The 21272-nt window shown below is 42.5% G+C and overlaps 1 protein-coding gene across 3 annotated transcripts in view; it reads left to right on the top strand.

Annotated features, from left to right (window-relative positions):
- The window catches only part of si:ch73-21k16.1 (phosphatidate phosphatase LPIN1), a 50925-nt gene extending 31830 nt beyond the window's left edge, over window positions 1–19095 (top strand). For 2 of the 3 annotated variants that reach the window (XM_017714731.2, XM_017714732.2), the window contains exons 8-20: window positions 544–637; window positions 2012–2199; window positions 4198–4291; window positions 6297–6366; window positions 6883–6975; window positions 8828–8895; window positions 9807–9948; window positions 10905–11053; window positions 11240–11326; window positions 12140–12292; window positions 12787–12901; window positions 13967–14070; window positions 15248–19095. In XM_017714731.2, coding sequence (XP_017570220.1) covers window positions 544–637; window positions 2012–2199; window positions 4198–4291; window positions 6297–6366; window positions 6883–6975; window positions 8828–8895; window positions 9807–9948; window positions 10905–11053; window positions 11240–11326; window positions 12140–12292; window positions 12787–12901; window positions 13967–14070; window positions 15248–15410 — 1520 coding nt within the window. In that variant the 3' untranslated portion in view covers window positions 15411–19095. The remainder of the gene's footprint in view (window positions 1–543; window positions 638–2011; window positions 2200–4197; window positions 4292–6296; window positions 6367–6882; window positions 6976–8827; window positions 8896–9806; window positions 9949–10904; window positions 11054–11239; window positions 11327–12139; window positions 12293–12786; window positions 12902–13966; window positions 14071–15247) is intronic. The other variant, XR_005130217.1, reaches the window with a different exon arrangement.
- Window positions 19096–21272: the final 2177 nt, after the last annotated feature.

The raw sequence follows: 21272 nt of genomic DNA, 5'->3' as shown, positions 1-21272 counted from the left end.
GTGGGCTGGAGGTTAGGGAGCTGGCCCTGGGACCAGAAGGTTGCCGGTTCGGTCCCCAGTGCTGACAGTCCATGACTGTCAAGCAAGACACCTCACCCCCAATTTTTTCCCCCCTGGGTGCCGTGGATAAGGCTAATGTTAACAGGTGTGCTGGAGGTCAGGGAGCTGGCCCTGTGACCGGAAGGTTGCCGGTTCGATCCCCAGTGCCGACAGTCCATGACTGAGGTGTCCTTGACACTTAAATCCCAGTTGCTCCCCAGGCACCGTGGATAGGGCTGCTCACTGCTCCGGGCAAGTGTGCTCACTGCCCCCTAGTGTGTGTGTGTTCACTAGTGTGTATGTGGTGTTTCACTTCACGGATGGGTTCAATGCGGAGATGGAATTTCCCCGTTTGTGGGATTAATAAAGTATCACTTGACCTATTAGCCTTGTTGCTTGTCTGGCAGGCATGAAAACATGATTCTTTTATAAAAAGGCTCTGTGTCCGTCGTGTTCTCGTGAATTATGCGGCCGTTCTGCTCATGTCTGCTCTTTGTTCTACAGATAAGAGAAGCCGGCATCTTGGTTCTGATGGCGTTTACCTGGATGACATCACAGAGCTGGATCCGGAAGTAGCTGCTCTGTACTTCCCCAAAAGGTGAATTACAGAAGCTCCTTCTTAATTCTCCTCCTACTCTTATTTCATCTGTTCATGTACTTTTTCCCTTTTCCCCCGAAATCCAGTTGTTATCTACATGCATCGCTTACCAAACTGCAGTCTCATGGTAAAAAAAACCTACTCAAAGGACAATGAAGTATTCAGACCTTAGATATTTGCGTGGAGTTTATCATGATCCAGTAAACACAAGGCATTAAGCCAGATAACAAATTGGCTAATGCACAAGATCATATCTTATAGGGTGCTTTGTATCTGTCTCAAACCCTAACCCCTAAATTTACACTTGTGAAAACAAAATTTCCATTTTTCTTTTCTTTTTATTGTTTTTATCTTTTTGAAAGGTTTAGATTTAATTTTAAAACCAAAAGAAACCTTTAAATAAAAAAATGCTGTCCTGCAATTTCATGTCACTACCAAAATCAAGAGTTTGAATATGTGGGCGGGGCCCTAATTTAGCCACGTGAGACTGCATCCCTGTCCCTCATGTCCACATGGTGAGCAGTTAGATCTCTTCGTTTTGAGATAAATGTGTCACTAAGTCTGAAAATCATTAAGAACTGTCACTACTGAAACACATATTTCCTGCAGTGAAGTAAACGATGTGTGTTTTAATGTGAACCATGATTATTTTATGAGTGTACAGCTGTTCAAAGCTGTGTTTGCTAGTCATGTACTGGCTGGTGTTTTTGAGTTCAGCTTAAAATGAGCTAAAATTGTCACTACCGAAACAGCCACTACTGAACCGGTCAGTAAAGTTTGGGTAGGGGTATGATTGTAGTGGAATGGTCGGTCATTTATGTTAATAAAACAAGCATAATTAAGGTGTAGGGTCACTCAAAACAAAAGGATTTCAGTCTAAAGTCCAAGCCAGTTAAGAGTCCAGAGTGCGTTTCAACTCTGACTTTGAACCAGTTCAGTAGAATCTAAGCTGCGTTCACATTACAAGCCTCGTCGCTCAAATCCGATTTTTTTGCCCGAATCCGATCTGTCCGACACGATGGTCCACACTCGTTTAGGTAAGTGATTCAAATCTGTCATTAATGTGAACGAACCGGCGTCCTGAAGTGACCCGCATGCGCACATCCTGCTCGGATTTGTGTCCACACGGCTCTGACAACATCGGATCTGAGTCACATTAGAGCAAAAAAATCGGATTTGTGCCACTTCAGCCTGGTAATGTGGACGTAGATCCAAATACTCATCATTCACCTCATGACAGACCGGATGAGCCGATGAGCTGAACCAGGTGCGTTTGAGAAGAAAAGCATTAAACGCCGAGCTTCGTCTTGACGTCGTCACTCTTAGCCACACTTTCCCTTTCGCGTCTCTGACTGTGAGCTTGTGTTTCCGCAGTGAAAGCAGCGGCGCAGGGCGTGTGTGCTGTGAAAACACTGTGCGCAGTGTGAGCATGTCTCCTCAGTCTGTGGGCAGCTCAGGAGCAGACAGCGGAGTGGACAGCTACTCCGAACAAACCACCGACCTGCCCTCCATCGCCCTCTCTCTTTGTGGAGGACTCACTGACAGCAGGGAGATCACTAAAGGTGAACACAGGCCCGTTATTACACATGTGCACACGTACAGCGTACAAACATTTAGCTGCTGTCGGAAGAAAACCTGTCGTTTTTTACATTGTTTGTAAATTTCATGATGAATCGACCACAAGAAACAGCCCAGAATGACTTAGAAAAACGTCTGGTTCCACTGACTTACATTAAAAGTAAAGTAGGTCTTTTGCTTCTACTGTAAAGTTACCGTTTTGAAGATACGAGGTTTCGTTCCAACACCAGTAAAATGCAAATTAGCATTATACTGATGAAGATATGATGATTGTGAATGTGGTCATTGCATGTAATTACACTTTTCCACCACAGAGGTCTCCAAACCCATTATATTAATACATTAAGTATTAAGTAGGTTTTTTCCTTCTCCTGTAAAGTTAACATTTTGGAGATACAAGCTTTTGACACGAGAGATTTAGGTACAGTTATTCAGGCAAATACAGTCATATGCAAAAGTTTGACATGTTTTGTTGGCTTTCTAAAACCTCAGGTTCACACAAGTTTTTAAAGATTGTCCGACTGGTTTTTGCTGATTCTTTTTTTGGGCGACTGAAATGTTGGGGATCACAAACTAAACGATTAGGCGTCACACACTACCCAGCTTTTAAGCCGTTGCTGAACCGAACGGAGCTCACCGAACTCACACAAACATGTTCTCCTGTTACCAGGAGACGCAAATAAACAAACATGGTGCGCTCGCTGCTGATGCTCTTTCCTCTGCTGTTTGCACAGTGAAGGAGCATCAAGTACATTTACGTGACATTTTTGGCATTTGGCTGACGCTCTTATCCAGAGCGACTTACAGTTTGATCATTTTACACTGGCAGGCCACGATGGTGTTAGGAGTCTTGCCCAAGGACTCTTATTGGTGTAGTGTAGTGTGGTTACCCAGGTGGGGGATTGAACCCCAGTCTGCAGCATAGAAGGCAGAGCTGTTAAGAACTACACTGTATACCACCAAGTGAACACCGTTGGTATTTTTTAGTTTTAAATGTGCATAAACTCAATTGTGCCTTAATCTCAGCTCATTAAGAAGCTTTCTTTGTTTTGCTGTGTTTTCGTTTTTCACGCTCTCAGTTCTCATTGGCTATCGCAGATTCAGATTGAGTCGTTAATCAGTTCACTATAGATTACGCTCAGTCGGCTCAAAAATTAGACGTTTGGTAAACTCCCACTGGTCTGAAATACGGGAGTCTGTAAATCTCAAACACGACTGGACTCTCTCTCCAGCTGTCTGAGACTGACTGAGAATCAGGGCTAAAATCGGGGTAAAATGTACTGTAACCTCGGCTTAAGCGAAGGTTTCTGTAGAGTTTAATGCACAATGACTGTTTATTAGCTGAATTTAACCTATTGGAAAAAAGTCCAGCAGAAAACGTGGCTTGTGTGAAAGTTATGGAATGTTTTATGTCTGTGTTTTACTTTTTGTGTTAAAGTCAGCATAAAAAGGAAAACTGTGCAATAACATTAGCAGACGGTTTGTTTCCTGTAGAGGATGTGTTGGGGGGTTTTTTCCACTTAGAAAACGAACAAAACATGTCAGTGAACTGGAGGATTTCATACGACTGTTTATACTCCCCCCTGTACACTGCCTGTTAATAGTTTGGGGACACCTTGCTTTGGTTTTAATAAGTGAACATTCTTTTGATATCAATTTGCAATAACAGTGTGTTAAAGCATAAACAGGTTTTATTAGAGGAATACAGGATTACATGTGGAAATATCTGTGACGGTATTTAGGCCTGTTTTTCAGATCAAGAAAGACTTTTTGATGAATATGAAGCTGAATATCACAGCCACGCACTGTTTTATGCTGTTTTGCAAGTGTTCTTGCACCTGCAGTGTTTGCAGTGTGTGAATGTATTTTGATGTATTTGATATTTGTAATATTTATATAAAAGGTGCTGTATAATAAGCCTCTGCTTCTGTTTGCCTCTCTGCCTAAACGCTGGCTGTCTTTTTGTGTGTTTTCCTCTCTAGAGCACTTTCAGGAGAAGGCTGTTTCTTACAGTCAGTTCGCTGCCAACCCCGCCCTCATAGACGACCCCAACCTGGTGGTGAAAATCGGCTCCAAGTGAGAAACACAGCACGTGTGCTTCGCACTACTGGACGCTCGCGCTTATCAGCTGTCACACAGCAGAACTGCTGATCTAGGCTAATTTAGGATCCGTTTAGATTATATAATATACAACAATATATGCGCTGTATATTCTAATGTAATGCTTCCTACTGGTTTATAAAACATAGTTCATTTGTTTATTTCTTGCACACTAGAAATTCGTGAACATGAGCATCACTTAACTTTAAACATGCTGGGTGATGTTTTACTGACACCCCACACCTAAACTGATAAGGTTGTTCTAGAAACGCTGCTGTTGAGCTGCACTAGTTTAACGCGGTCAGTGGGAGGCTTGGAGGCGTGACTGTAGGCCATCGCGACAGGTAGATATTATGCCTGTACAGCGTACGCCATATATTTTAGGACATCCTCAGACCACAATGTCAGGTTGAATGTGGTCTCAGACAAAAGGCATCAGGCTAAACTGAGTGGCTACATTCACAAGGGCCTTAGAAGGCAGACATGGGCACTGATAGACCCTGGTGGGCTTGAGCCCCTGGCATTGTGGCAGTAAACAGTGTTGTTACATTACATTATATGTTTATATATATATTATATTTATATATATATGTGTGTGTGTGTGTGTGTGTGTGTGTGTGTGTGTGTGTGTAAGCTTGTAGTAAGTGTGTGTGTGTGTGTGTTATACATTTGCATTTACACATCGCTGTCGTGTCGGAAGAAAACAGTGTATCTCTAAAATAGTAACTTTACAGGAGAAAGAAGAAACCTGCTTTGCTTTCAGTGTAAGTCAATGGAACCAGAATTTTTTCCGAGTCATTTTAGGCCATTTCTTGAAGTCCATTCATCATGAAAATTACAAACAATGTAAAGGACAACATGTACCTTTAAATTATGTCAAAAGCTGAAAAATGTAAAAAAATGGAGATGTGAGGTTTTCTTCCGACAACAGCGGAAAAGGTGTAAACAACATTTACAGTTGTGGCCAGAATAACTAATGCATTTTGCCCCATTTGAACAATGAATGAACAGGACAAATGACCTCTTTTGCAGCTACGAGACAACCGATAGCTTTAGAATATAAAAAGGAAATGTCGCTAGACGAAAACGTTCCAGTCGAAGGTTGGAAGGTCAGGGAACCAGCCTTGTGACAGGAAGGTCGCCGGCTCGATCCCCTGAACTGACAGTGTGTGACTGAGGTGTCCTTGAGCAAGACGCCTAACCCCCCAACTGCTCCCTGGGGCGCTGCGGATAGAGCTGCCCACTGCTCTGGGCAAGTGTGCTCACTGCCCCCTAGTGTGTGTGTTCACTAGTGTGTATGTGGTGTGTCACTTCACGGATGGGTTAAACGTGGAGTGAAATTTCCTAATTAGGGTCACTTAATCTTAATTTAGTTCTAACTGTTACAAAAACACAGGGCATTCTGACTAATCATGTTCAAGTATTTGGCGCAGGGCTTTATTTGCGACAAGGGCGAAACATGGTGCATTTGATGAAGCGAGAGTGGCACTTTATCTACTTCAACAAGTGGAGTACACCTAGAGTGAGACTTGGAGAGACTTAGAGAACCAACATTGCGCCAGAGCAGAGCTCAAAACCAAACTTTCCGCTCCGAAACCGAAGACCTGGCAACCCTAAAGCAGAAAAAAGGGAGGAGGCTATGCAAACGAATAGCCCGAAGCGATTTGCTCAGGTGAACTGATCGAAAAAAGGTCTTTTTAGGATCTAGGGGATGAAAGTGCACTTAAATTTAAACGGATTTGTTATTAAACACGTCCTCTCTTCACTTACGGAAAAACGAAATTACCTCTGTTTCTGTCCACTTTTCCTTTATTGTTTCTCTCTTTCACTTCGGGATGAGAGTTGCCTCTTCCCATATAAAATCAGATGGGTCTTTAATGTCGCTGTAAACCAGATTTGGTGCTGGTTTTAGTAAATCTGGCCTTTAGTGTGTGGTGTGTATGTGAGTGATGAAGAATAACACTCTTCTTCATTTCTCTAGGTATTACAACTGGAGCACTGCTGCACCCATCATGCTGTCCATGCAGGTCTTTCAGATGCCACTGCCAAAGGTACCCCCCCCACACATGCACACACACACCCACGCACGCACAAACACACATACACACACAGAAACGTGTACACAATTCATTACCAGTCCGACTCTGGTCCTGCACTCCATCTGCTGGTGGTGCATTGTACTGCAATGAAAAGCACACATTTCAAATTCCAGTTCTTGCCTGTCTTGAAAGCGAGAATGTGTGTCTTATATCTCAGTCACACGTTTAAGAGCTGTTCTAAACCAGTGCATCTCTTTCTCTCCTCTTGTCTCCTCCTTTATGATCCCTCCTTTCCCTGCTTCCTCATTCCTCCACTCCATCGCTCGTTATTTAGTCCTCCTGCCTCAGTTGTGTTGATTTACTGCTGGAGTTTCTTCTCTCCTGTATAACCGGGCTGTTTACGTCCTCCTCTGTGCGTCTCCATGCTTACTAACGCAGCTTTTCCCCTCCCGCATGACGCTCCCCCTCCCCGCCTTGAGATTTTTTCAGTTGTTGAGATCGTTTTGGCTCTGTGCCCGTCCCTTACAGGCCACCATCGAGAGCATCGTGAAGGAGAAGATGCCGAGGAAAGGAGGGCGCTGGTGGTTCTCGTGGAGAGGGAGAGGGAGCAGCTCCAAAACGGTACGCAAACGGAGGTGCAGGTACACGTTACCAAAAACAAACGCACCTTTTTCTTTTTGATAGATTCTAACTCATAGGGCTGGCTTGGAGAAAAGGGGAAACTGTCATGCAACTAGTTGCATATTGGGAGTTTCATGCAACCTTCAATCCAAAAACAAAGTTGTACGCAATTTATACATCTTACATATTACTCCACTAGTCAGCCAAACTAGCATCTCATTGTTTTTAATGCATATTATTGTTCTCGCTGTATGTTTGCCCGTGTGGTGTTATGTACATCTTCTGTTTCATTTTCTTGTCAATTGACTTAGATCATTGTAGATCTTGTGATCGTTTCATGTGATGTGTCTTCAGTGTTTTATGAAACTAGTGGTTTCATGAAACTTGTTCCACAAAAGTCAGACACTTGCAACTGTTGCGGATAAGTTTCAAGTGAGTTGACTGCTTAAGATTACATTTTTTAATACCTTGTGTATCTGTATATATATATATATATATATATATCACTGTTGTCAGAAGAAATATTTTTTAGTTTAGTCATTTTTCAGTTTTTGACATAATTAGAAAACTCATGTTGCCCTTTACATTGTGCATAAATTACATGCTGAACGAACCAAAAGAAACGGCCCAAAGAGACTTTGAAAAAATTCTGGTTCCATTGACTTACATTGAAAATAAATCAAGTTTTTTCCTTCTCCTGTAAAGTTACCATTTTGGAGATATAAGGTTTTCTTCCTACAATAGTGATGTGTGTGTGTGTGTGTGTGTGTGTGTGTGTGTGTGTGTGTGTGTGTGTGTAGGTAGAGAGAGAGAGAGAGAGAAGAAATAATTACAGGGCATCAAAAAAGATGAAAATAAATAATCTAGCTGCATAGATCACTGTAACAGTTGGCAAGCGCAGTGGCACAAGCAAGAGTCAGTGTTAACTGGCTAGTTGTCACGATTGGCCCCTCCCAGTCTCCTCATGTGCTTGTGTTTACCTTTGTCCTGTCCATGTGTTCTGTTGTGTTTTGGTTTAGCACATGTGCGTTTGTTTTGGTTTTTCTGTCCTGCCCCCTTGTTTTGTGACTCCGTCCCTGATTGTTCCCACTTGTGTTCCCACCTGTGTCTTGTGATCCCTTGTTAGCCCTCGGGTATTTAATCCCTGTGTTGTTTGTTGGATGTGCTGGTTCATTCTTGTTTGAGGTTCTGTGTTTCTGTTCGTCATGTCCCTCAGTATTTCCGTGTTGGTTGTATGACCCTGTGACTGTTCCCACCCTGACCCTGGATTTGGCCGAAATAAATCTGGCTTGACTGAGCAGATGCGTCCGCCTCCTCGCTCCATGTCGCACTAGTTAAACCAGCTGGTTACAGAAACGTTCGCTTCAAGAAACTGACGAAATGAAAAATGACCAACTTTTCATAAAGTTGATAATGAGGATACATCCGTCTTTTCAAATAATCATGTGATGCGTCATCAGTGTTTTGATGGGCTGTTTCATGAAACGTCCGTGAAGCTCAGCTTCTTACCAACTGTTGCGGTTAGATTTAGGTTGCAGTTTAGTTTTCGAGTTTCCCCATATAAAGTTCGCCTGACATGTCGACCGGTTTGAAAAGTGTGCTACCATTCAGAAGTTTGAAAGAGTTTCAGTCAGATAATCGAAACAACTGTTTTCAGCACAGCTGGTATTCCAGGTATTAAGAAATAGCCGTTATTAATATGCTGGCCGATTGCAAATGTTTAAATGGCTTTTTGTAACTTAAACATTCTTATACTTACATTCATACACATGTAATAATAAACTACACTCACATCTCCACATTCAGGTATAGGCCTTACTGCTGTCGCTGACATTTCGTTTGTGTTTTACAGGATTCTGCCTCTGTGAATGGAGCTGCTGGAGGAGCAGAGCATGCTGGGAAGCATGCCACCATCAGCAGGTAACATGACGGATAGCGTGTCAGTTTTGGACATCGCTCAAAGTTCCTGTGATCTGTCCTCGGTCTCATCTTCTGTCTCACACTGCTGTTTTTAGACGGAATGTTTTCTTTTCTGATCCTGATACGAACTTTGAAACCTTGAGTGTCAGCTGATACATACACTCACCTGCCACTTTATTAGGTACACCTTGGACCCCCTTTGGCCTTCAGAACTGCCTTAATTCTTCGTGGCAGACTTTCAACAAGGTGTTGGAAACGTTCCTCAGAGATTTTGGTTGGTTATTAGAGTTCCTGCTGCCTTTCTATCATCTGGAACCAGTCTGCCCGTTCTCCTCTGACCTCTCACATCAACAAGGCATTTTCGTCATTACAACTGACCGCTCACTGGATGTTTCCTCTTTTCCGGACCGTTCTCTGTAAACCCTAGAGATGGTTGTGTGTGAAAATCCCAGCAGATCAGCAGTTTCTGAAATACTCAGACCAGCCCGTCTGGCACCAACAACCACGCCACGTTCAAAGCCCCTTAAATCCCCTTTCTTCCCCGTTCTGATGCTCGGTCTGCACTTCAGCAAGTCGTCTTGACCACCTCTACATGCCTAAATGCAGTGAATTGCAGCCGTGTGATTGGCTGATTAGCTATTTGTGAAAACAAGCAACTAATAAATATATGTAATATATAATAATATGTACCTAATAAAGTGGCCGGTGAGTGTAAGTCTAATATGTAATGACATTGTGATGCCGGATATTTCGGGGATAAATTATGAGATCGGTGAGTCATAGAGGTGTCGTTCTGAAACACCGTGGAACGTGAAAGTGGTGTGAATATGTGGCCTCAGGGTCCTGCAGTATTAGAGGGGGAGCCAGTTTTTATCATTAAGTGACTCATTAGTGCCCTCATGTGGTTGCAGGCGGAAAGACGAATCCTCCTCCAGTGACGAAGATCATCTGTCAACCAAACAGACGACCAGCAGCTCCACCCAATCAGAAAGCCTTCTTTCTCAAGGGGGCGTGTCTTACAGGAAGACCCTCCGCCTGACATCTGAACAGCTGGTAGGAAGTGGCGTCACAGCTGTAAAGGGTTAAAGGTGTACGATGTCTTAACAGGTTACACTACTACACTATAACGCTAATAACAGTACTACTAATACTGCTGCTAATAATAATAATAATAATAGTAATAAAATTTATAGGGCACATTTTATGCTCATTTTAGGCAGCTCAAATTGCTTCACAGACAGATGATAACATTTAGCAGAAGACATTATTAAATTGATATTGTTACTGTTCACTAACAGCAAAATATCAATCAATAAATACATGAATCAATAAATAATAAGCTAATTGATATAATTCAATAGAAGCAGCTATAGATCACATTAAGATAAATACAAGATAAAAGCTAGAATTTTAATTAAAGCTGTTTTTGTCTTGTTGACCTTCTATTTTATTGGTTTGATGGTCTTTTAAAGCCGTCTTGTTATATGACATTAAGTTGTTACTTACATCGTGTGAAGACTTGGCTGGAGGTTAGTGAACTGGCCCTGTGACCGGAAGGTCGCCGGTTCGATCCCCAGCGCCGACTGTCCATGACTGAAGTGCCCTTGAGCAAGACACCTAACCCCCAACTGCTCCCCAGGCACTGTGGATAGGGCTGCCCACCACTCTGGGCAAGTGTGCTCACTGCCCCCTACTGTGTGTGTGTGTTCACTAGTGTGTATGTGGCGTTTCACTGCACGGATGGGTTAAATGTGGAGGTGGAATTTCCCTGTTGTGGGACTAATAAGGGTCTCTTAATCTTAATTTACATAGAAAGTAAAGAACCTCTTGTCTTCTGCTGTAAAGTTGCTGTTTAGGAGATACTTGTTTTCTTCAGACATGCTTTCCTGACTCTGTTGGCCGTTTTGACTATATGAAGGATAGTTTCTGAGTTTTGCACAGTTCTGTCTGTATAAATAAACTACACAGACTTTGTTCTGTCAATCATGTTGTGTATGATTGCACTGTAGGCCAGTCTGCAGTTGAAGGAGGGTCCCAATGACGTGGTCTTCAGTGTCACTACTCAGTATCAGGGCACATGTCGCTGTGAGGGAACCATCTACCTGTGGAACTGGGACGACAAGATCATCATCTCAGACATCGACGGCACAATCACCAGGTCAGCAAGCATGACAGCCCACAAACACACAACAAATAGTGTTGGTTATGTAGTATTTTCCTAGTGAAGTGGTCAGAACGGAGAAACAGGATTTTCTCTGAATACACCAAAACATTATTGTGCATATGCTGTATGTTAAATATGAATACATAATATATCTAAGTAGATATTTCTCCTATCCAATAGATCTGACACTTTGGGACACATTCTGCCCACTCTGGGTAAAGACTGGACCCACCAAGGAATCGCCCGCCTGTTCCACAAAGTCAGCCAGTAAGAATGAGTGATCAAGCCAAGTCATATTTATTAATGAAGCAAGTCTGACATCAGCCAGTGCTGGAGAAAGTGCTGCCCAATCACTGGGATCTAATCTAAATCTAATCAAGAAAAAGCAAAACATGTTGTGGCTTTTACCCAAAATAATAGCACAGTACTGTGGAGACGTCACACTTCCTCAGTTAATATCCAGAATTAAGCATCTCAATATAATATAGTTGGACTGTGAAGTTTAGTTCTCACACTCACCTGGTTAATACATAGAACTTAAAGAAGAACTCAGCCAATTTTTACAAAATTCTGCATAATTAAATGGTTAAGATGATGTACACGAGGTTCATTCAGAGCGGTTTGGTGTGAAATGCTCTGTTCTAGAGGACCTCACCGAGGCAGAGCTGTTCACAGTGGTGGTGATAGGAACCAGACGTCCGCCTCTAAAAGCTCCCTCACAGAAAGTTCCCACCCCATTATTTAACCATCATCAACATTCCATGTGAAAACTCAGAAGACACGTCTAGGATCACTGGTGCGTTTGGATAGCAAATAAAACGGCTATAGTTGTGCTGTAGACATTGTGACTCCTGGTTCCCATCACCACCACTGTAAAGAAATCTGTCTGTAAGTTTCTCGCGAATGAACCGTTTCACAACAAACCGGAACGAATGACTGTGTTTAAGCCTCAAAGACGGAATTATTCCGAAATTTTGACAAATTGGTGGAGATTCCCCTTTAAGGGACTGTAAACGAATGTGCATGCCTGTGATGGAAGGTGATTTGATCGTTTATGTCCTGCGCGTGTTTCCGTTGCAGGAACGGCTATAAGTTCATGTACTGTTCAGCGCGGGCAATAGGCATGGCTGGAATGACCAGAGGTTACCTGCACTGGGTGAATGAGAGCGGCACCATGCTGCCCCAGGGACCCGTACTGCTCAGCCCCAGCAGCTTGTTCTCCGCACTGCACCGGTGAGGGAGCATGCACACACACAGCGCTGTACTGATGCCTGAGAATTACATTCACATTTATTTACTCGGGTAAAAAACATGAACGTGGCAATAAAAGTGAATAAGCATTAAAATAGTGGCTGTTCTGTGTGAGCGTGTTAGTTTAACCATTTCCACAGTTCTCCTCGAGGAAGCCCAGTTTCCCATCCAATTCCGGGTTTATTTAATCAATCCTTCATTAAATTTAATCAACCACGCGGCTGACGGAAATGAGCAAGTCCATGCAGTGGACGGAGCAACAGCACAACAGCACAGCTGGAACTATATTCCCGAAAACAGGACTTTCTGCTGACTTCCTACTGTATTTATGTTTATTTGTATTGATTCTAGAGTTCTGAAGTGTTATATGAGCAAGTAAACACTTAGTGCCAAGATAAACAGATTCTGAGTGTTTTCTTGGTCAGAAAAATCACCTCCTGTGAGAGACTGACTGAAGCTGGCTGTATGTGTTTTAGGGAGGTCATTGAGAAGAAGCCCGAGAAGTTTAAGGTGGAATGTCTGACCGACATCAAGAACCTCTTCTCTCCGAACACACAGCCCTTCTATGCTGCTTTCGGTAACAGAGCCACTGTGAGTATACAAACCAGCAAGCCCACGTGAAGCTATCATACCAGAACCGCTAATAGACTAGACTGAGAAGATAGACTAACGTGTCACAAACAACTCGTGGACGTATAAAATATGTCCTTAAATATGTAAATCGTTAAGGTGTTTCAGCAAAGCCCTCCCCTTCCATTGTAAGCCGGGTGGCCCTAATCGCAAGGTTGATGTGGTTTGTGCCACCCACACTGCTTCAGGTGTTCCCCTTTTTTAAATTTGTGGCTAAGACGATCTCTCTAAGCCTTAGAGAGCGAAGATTGTGCTGAACAGTCACAAATTCCTTCTGTAAATGTGAAAGATCCTCTGCTGGTGATGAAGCAGAACAATAGATAATAGTACCATCTGCAAAAAAGCACATAGCAGCATTTAAAACATGAGCACAGAGGTCATTAATGTAAATCGTGAACAACAAGTGCCCCAGAATAGAACCCTGTGGCACCCCGGTGCTAAAAGTAAGCTTCTCGGACAAAAAAACATCAAAAAAGTACACACTGACATTTGTTACTTAAATAATTTCTAAACCAGCCTATAACGTTGTCAGATAACCCAATACTGGCCAATCGGGACACTAAGATGTCGTGGTTATGTGTCAAAAGCTTTTTGAATCTATGAATCGTTCGGATGAATAGTCCATTCGTCCATCCGGCCTTGCCAGCATGCTCTGGATGCACTCTTAGTAGTAAAGTGAATAAGAACTTTTAACCACCTTAAGATGTCAGTGCTTTTATTAGTGAACCATGGAAAACAGCTGGGATAGTCTACAGCATCACCTCCGTACGTAGAGCCCACTCATTTCCCCACAGCATAGCAGCAGAACAGGAGTCATGGACAGAGAAATGTCAATCAGGTGTGCTTATTAGAATATTTGGCCCCTCCCACACAGTTTTACAGTGTTTTATGATAGTTTGTTAGTTTGTTTTTTAGTACCCTAAAACATTTTTAACATTTTCCACTGTGCTCGCTGAAGTTCATGCAGAAATATAAACATATTTAATAAATATTTTATTTATTGTATGTGTGATGCTGTCTTTGCAGGATGTGTACTCGTATAAGGAGGTTGGCGTTCCTCTGAACCGAATCTTTACGGTCAACCCAAAAGGGGAGCTGGTACAAGAGCACGCCAAGACCAACGTGTCCTCGTAAGTGATAGTAATAAAAAGGATTTTTACTTTTCGTAGCGCCTTTTTAAAACAAGATTACAAAGTGCTTTCCAGAAAGATTAACCCTCTATTGCACGATGTTGCCTCAGGGCAACAAACATTTTCCTCACTTTTCAATAACATACATATTTAAGCAGTCTGACTCACTGGGTTGACAATAAATGGCAGAGTTTGAGTAAATCGGTAAAAAGCGTGTATTTGGTCATCCTCTCTCACTTTCAAACCTCTTTTTAACATTCAGTATCGTTTTTTAGTTCTGCAGAGTCGTAGAAATATGTTTGTTGCCTAGAAGCAACATTGTGCCATAGTGGAATCGATTTAGCCAGTCACAAGCCAGGCCTCACCATTTCAGGGAGCACAACATACACCAAAAGGACTCCTGCGCACATTATTATTTAAAAAGTCAGCTCAATTTTATGCAAGGAAAGTGAATCTGATATTTTTATTTTTAATTGATCTCATAATGCGTGCAGTCGAGGGTTAAAACAGGTATGCTACAAAACACAGGGCGAGGGTGATGAGGGTGACGGAGGTCCAGGCACTTCTGTTCTGCTTGCTAGTAAATAAACGTGGTGCAGTGACGTAAACGCTGCCTTTTGCTCTCGCTGTGCCGTCCGATATGCGCAAGAGAGATAAAAGGTTGAGATAAACTGCATGGAGTGGCGACTGAGCTCTGAATTAACCAACGTACTCTCACTCTCATTTTAATATATTCAGATTTTTGAAGTCACTGTATAAATATTGTATTAAATATAAATAAACATCACAGTTCTTGGGTTTGTTGTCTGTGTTCATAACGATAACTAGCATTGGGTATTTCTTACGCGCTGCTGAGCAACCCGAAAATACAAAATACAAAAGGAAAAATATTGATATTGTTTTGTCACCACTGACCATAAAGAGCAGATTCTTTACAGCCCGGTATGTTAATAATATATCGTGCTGTTATGAAGTGGCTACAGTAGCCTAAACTCAGAAAACTTTAAATGAAAAAATGTGAATAAACACTCAAAAGTTCCAAACAAAAGCTGCAAGCGTTTGTTAAAAGTCAGTATAACTGAATAAATGGAACTACTTTCTACCCATATAGTTATAAATCAGAGCTTTGTGTGTTGTTGTCCGTGATTAAAAGGCTAAAGCGAGTGTGTATGTGCAGGTATGTGCGTCTGGGAGAGGTGGTGGATCACGTGTTCCCCCTGCTGAGGAGATCCAGCTCCTCAGACTTCCCCTGCAGCGACACCTACAGCCACTTCAACTTCTGGAGAGAGCAGCTCCCTCTAGTGGACAGCCAGGAGTGTGCAGGCAAAATCAGCAGCTGAAGCTGAGAGCGGCCACTGCAGACACACACACACACACACACACACACACACACAAAGCAGAACATCTCAGTTATCCACATAACAAAACTCTGGGTCCCGTTTTTGTTTTTTTCTCAATGTAAATCTAAAATAAAAACTATACTGGGATCTGCTGCACTATGTTGGAGCCAAGCTAACGAGGGTGTATATTCACAGTGCGCAGGTTGTTTTATTGTTATTGTTATAACAGAAAAGTGGACAACTGACCCATAAAATAACCCCTTACAACCTCTTATTTAATTTTTTGTTTTTATTTTATAATTTTTTTTTTTAAAGGCATTAAAAGTGCCAAAATAAGAACAGGCTTCTTTTTTTCGGTTTTTATTGTTGAAACTAAGTTGAACATCAGTGAATATCGGAAGGTGCAAGGACAGGCAAAGCTAACCTAAACGGAGCAATGCTGCTTTGTGAAATAACCACATGACAAATCGTTTTAGCTTTTAATTCAAAGTTACTTTGACGTCAGAAACGTCACTTTTTTAACGTTACAGTTCTTCTGACACGAGAAAAAGATCATTGGCTTTACTGTTTTTCAACTAAACACGCACAAACACACACAGAGCTGCACGTCTTAAAGCCCCAGCGAACCTAAATCCGTGTCTATACATGCACACAGGGAATATAACTCGGGAATTCAGTGTCCAGTAAATGACCAATGCATTTGGGCGATCCTAATCTTAGTGTGTAGTGTGTACAAAACAGTATCCTCACCAATCACGAGGCTGATGTGGGCTGCTTAACAAAACGCTGTTCACGTTACCATAAGAAAGCTGAAAACTAGCCTAGCAGGCATAGGCAGCGGCGTAGCAGGACTGAGGGCTGTCGGTCACGCTCATTAGAATATTAGGCCACGCCCACACAGTTCTCAAACAGGTCTGATCAGCATTGTTTAAGCCATGTTATAGTACATCTGTCTCAATTTTAGTATCATACCAACATTTTTAATCATTTACAGTGTTCACTGGGACTTTAAGTCATACAGTGACCAGCCCCTTAATTAAGGACGTGTCCATACAGACTGTAGTCCCTCTGTTTCTCTGCTTACTTTGTTCTCCTTGCTCCTCAGCGGTCAGGACCGCCACAGGACCTCCACACGGCAGGTATAATTTTTCTGGTAGGTCATTCTCAGCAACACAGATGTGGTGGTGGTGTGTTAGTGGATCAGACTCAGCAGTGCTGCTGGAGTTTTTAAACACTGTGTCCACTCACTGTCCACTCAGACGCTCGAACCTTGTCAGTCCACCTTGGAGATGTAGAGTCAGAGACGACAGCTCATCTGCCGCTGCTCGGTTTGTGTTGGCCATTCTCTAGTCCTAGGTCACAGGACGCTGCCCACAGGACGCTGTCGGCTGGATCTCAGTCCAGAAGTGACCCTGAGGTGTTTGAAAACTCCAGCAGCACCATTGTGTCTGATCCACTCGCACCAGTGCAACACACACTAACACACCGCCACCACGTCAGTGTTGCTGAGAATGATCCACCACCCAAATGGTACCTGCTCTGTGAGGGTCAGAAGAACAGGGTAAAAGGGGGCTAACGCAGTATCAGAGAAACAGATGGACTACAGTCTGTAACTATAGAACTACAGAGTGCAGCTATATGGTCAGTAGAGTTGATTAAATGGACAGTAAGGGTAGAAACAAGGAGTGGCCACTCGGTGAATATACGTTTGTACACACACACACACACACACACACACACACACACACACACACACACACACATACGGGTATGTACATGCAGTGCACCTCCTCACCTAAGCATAGCAGCACTTTCACCTCACTTCTCCATATTCCTGTGTCTGCAGACAGTTCAGAAGCGTATTGAGCCCTTTCAGAGGCTCCTCCTGTACACGAATGTGTGAAAGTTTCAACTGGTGCCAAAGCACAAGCTTTAAGTTCAAACATGTCACTGCTGTCGGAAACAAAACCTCGTATCTCCAAAACCGTAACTTTACAGGAGAAGGAGAAAACCTACTTTACTTTTAATGAAAGTCAATGGAACCAGACGTCTTTATGACATTCACACACGATGTAGAAGACAACAGGCCTTTTCAAATTATGTCCAAAACTGAAAAATGGAGATGCAAGGTTTTCTTCCGACAACAGCGATGCACACTGGTTGGGTAGTTTTAGAAACCGGTAGACTGTTACTGCGCAGAGATTCGGTTCCTGATGCTTTACTGGAATTACAATCACAAAGGGCTCAATGTAGCACTTTATGTACTGTACAACAGAACTTGTAAGCGGGATAAAAGCAGTAGGATCAGCTTTAATCACTGTAGTTAATGAGAGTCAGTAGCAGAATGTATCTAGATGTGGTGCCAGTGGAGTCGCAATATGTCCAAAAGTTTGTAGACACCTGCTTATTCAGTGTTTCTTCTGAAATCAAGGGAAATAATAGTGAGGTTGTGCTGCAGTAATAGGCTCTACTCTTCTGGAAGGCTTCCCACTAGATGTTGAGGATTTGATTGAGCATCATTGAGGTCAGTGGTATTGGATGGTCAGTTCTGGATCACTCCAGCTCATCCCGGAGGTATTGGAGCTCCATCACTCCAGAGAAGACAGTTCTACTGCTCCACAGCCCAGTGCTGGGGAGCTTTATACCCCTCTAGCACACACTTGGCACTGGTGACCTTGTCCTCGTGTGTGGCTGCTTCAAAGCGTCCCATCACTCATTAGAAGAGGTGTATGGATACTTTTGGACATATAGCGTACGTCGGATCTGATATTGGCTTTATCCGCAGTCGCTCACTGGCGCCACCTTCTGGACTTCATGATTTGCAGCTTTAATGTTGTGTAGTTGCTCATTTGTGGTGACCCATGGTTTAAATTCATCAGTTATTAATGTATTTGAAGAGTGCATGATTTTTATGGTGCGTTTGGGGGAAAAAAAAACCCTGTTTATCAAAAGAATTCCTGTTACATTGAGAGGATTTTTTCTGTCTGGAAAGTTTTGTATGAATTTTTTCTTGTGATTTCAATGTTTCCATCCAGCTGTATGTAACATTGCACTGAAACCGAGATGTAGCTGTTATGAATTCACCAAAAGTATTGAAATGGTGAGGTATTCCGTATAAAATGCTGCCAATTACATTTCAATATGTGTGCATACGTGAGTGTGTAGTTATGCTGTGTGCAATCGTAACTCAGAATATATTTGCATAAATTATAATGTTATAAAGCCTGACACCAAACTTTTACCGGTTGTTCCCATACAGTGGAAAATATCCTCAAATGTCATGTTTTGTGTTATTTATTCAGTCGCGCGTATTGATTGACATTTCCGCCGTCCGTTGATTGGCCAGTTGGTTAGAGTTGGACAGTGAAAGAGGCCTGAATGGCGTTCAGACTGAAACGTGTTACCGATGTGTGTTGCAGGAAACAGAAACTTTATTTTCTTAGTTTTTTAAATGCCTTTGCGGTTTATCGACTAGATCTGTGTGGTTTTATGGTTTCGAGACCACTGGATCATCTAATATTCTTTCTATGAAAGATCAGTAGGTCGGTGGCTGATTATTGTTCTCTCATTTCGGCCACTGATATCACTCGTTATGATTTATTCTGGAGCTGTGATATTTGTTGGCCAGTCTTACACCATCTCTTTCTTTCTGTTCAATAAAATACAATAAATGAAAGTAAAACTACTTTGTGTGCGCAGATCAATGACCACAGCCGTGAAAGTAAGTAAAATGATCAAAGGCTACAGAGAAAATGAGGCTCCTAGCAACCACCCGGAAGAGCTGGTGGACACCAACACTGCCCCCATCAGATAAACAGCCCTGAAAGCTTTGATCTCTGAGAGAGAGGAGAACATCAAGCTGCTTCAGATCTGAAAACATCCACAGGTGCTTCTGTCCATCCTTCCACTGCGAGAAGACCACTCAGCGCTGTGGGTCTGAAAGGACGTGTAGGACCTGATCAAGAAGAACCTCACTGAGAAAAGGAGACGGACACATCAAACAAAGAAGCTGGATGGACTGACCGCCCCAGAGTCCAGACCTCAACACCACTGAATGGGTTTGATTAGTTCAGAAAATGAACCAGCTTCTAAGGAGCCGTGTCTGCAGATCCTTAGAGGAGCTGGAAGTGAGTCTCCTGAAAAGAGTGGAAGCTGGAATGAAGGGGAAGAGTCAGTATTTCTACCTTTTTCATGCTCAACTTGTCCTCCTCGTTGCTAGGAGGCTTTACATTCATCATCTTACAACCTCTCTTTATCTCTATCCACCAAGTTCACCAAACTTCTGCATGATGAAATGGTTTAGATGGTAACAGAGCCATTCAGAGTGGTTTGGTGTGAAGAAGAAAAGGCAGGACAGTTCACAGTGGCGGTGATGGGAACCAGACGTCTGAAAGATTCAATGCTTCTAAAAGCTCCTTTCTTAAACTCTCAATCTCACACTAACAATGTTATTACTAATAAAGTAATGCTACCGTCACAGAAATCAGTGGCAGCTCTGTTGCTGCTGTTGTAATCAGTGGTGGACAGTAACTGAGTATCTGAGTAAATGTAATTAGTTTCTGTACTTTAGTATTTTTGGTGTATCTGTACTGAAGTTTCTCCGTTCTGGGTGACTTTCTCCTTTCACTCCACTACATTTCAGAGTCTAATATCCGACTTTTTCCTCCTACATTTTGAGAAATCTGTCGTTCCTTTTGGTTTCTGTGTGTATAAAAACGTAACATGTCAAAACGAAAGAAGCGCAAAGCCAGAGCACCAATCAGGGCCCAGCGGTCACTTTGTTCAGAGCTGGTTTTGACCTGTTGGTCATACCGACCCAGTGCAGCACGCGGTTCAACGTCAGCGCAGCAGCGTAAAACTTTGGGAGAGTCTGTTCAACATAAATGATGAACTAACCTAACTTTGTGTAAATAGAGCTCAATATAGAAATATGTCCACATATGCAGTCGAGACTGACGCGGCTTTTTTCTGAATTTCTACAAACACCATTTCATTTTATAGTAAATGAGTTTGGGCTGGTTTATGTTTATGAACAGACGCCTACAGATCAACATAGTAAAGGAGCTCATCTGTGATCCTGAGTTTAAAGCCAGTTTTTATTCAACTTAAACTTGGAACTAAGTTGTAAATAAATCTGAAACTGAAATTTTGCTTGTGTGTAAAAAGTGATTTCAGAGCCACTCGGTTCTCCCTGATGGAAACTGTTTACCTTCAGTGTTTTGTGCTTCTGATCATTTTAATAGACGTCAGCGTCACTAATTAATGACGTTCTATTAAAAGACTGGTTTACCAAGAGAGACGCTGGAGGACTTTCACCTGAAATGAGTTCATGAAGCCAGTCTGGTTATAAAAATGATAACAGGACATCAGAGCCAGAATTACTCTTTTAGTACTTTTACTTTATACTTAAGTACATTTGAAGGTAAATACTTTAGTACTTTTACTCCAGTGGAGGTCTAAAGGGAGGAACTTCTACTTTTACTGGAGGAATATTTTACCTTGGGGGTCTCGACTTTAACTCCAGTACATGATCTGTGTACTTCGTCCCCCTCTGGCTGTAATGTCGAGCTAAAGGAACAGACTGGGCCCTGTTGTTGTATAAAGCAGGCTGCAAAGTTTCTGAAGGGGGGAAAAGCAGCACAGCAGGGGCTTTTAAAGGGGAACGCCACTAATTTTGCCAGATTTCTACATAATGCAGTGGTTGAGATGTAAACAAAGTCATTTGGACTGGTTTTGGTGTTTCTAGAGAATCTTACCGAGTCAGAACTGCTCACAGTGGTGGTGATAGGAACCAGACGTCCCCCTCTAAAAGCTCCTCACTGAAAGTTCCTACATGAGATGGTTATGAACTCACTGCCTGAT

The sequence above is a fragment of the Pygocentrus nattereri genome, chromosome 4 (assembly GCF_015220715.1).
Source record: "Pygocentrus nattereri isolate fPygNat1 chromosome 4, fPygNat1.pri, whole genome shotgun sequence".
Classification (NCBI taxonomy): domain Eukaryota; kingdom Metazoa; phylum Chordata; class Actinopteri; order Characiformes; family Serrasalmidae; genus Pygocentrus; species Pygocentrus nattereri.
The sequence above is the reverse complement of the archived record's forward strand: the minus strand, read 5'-3'. Positions and strand labels throughout refer to the sequence as shown.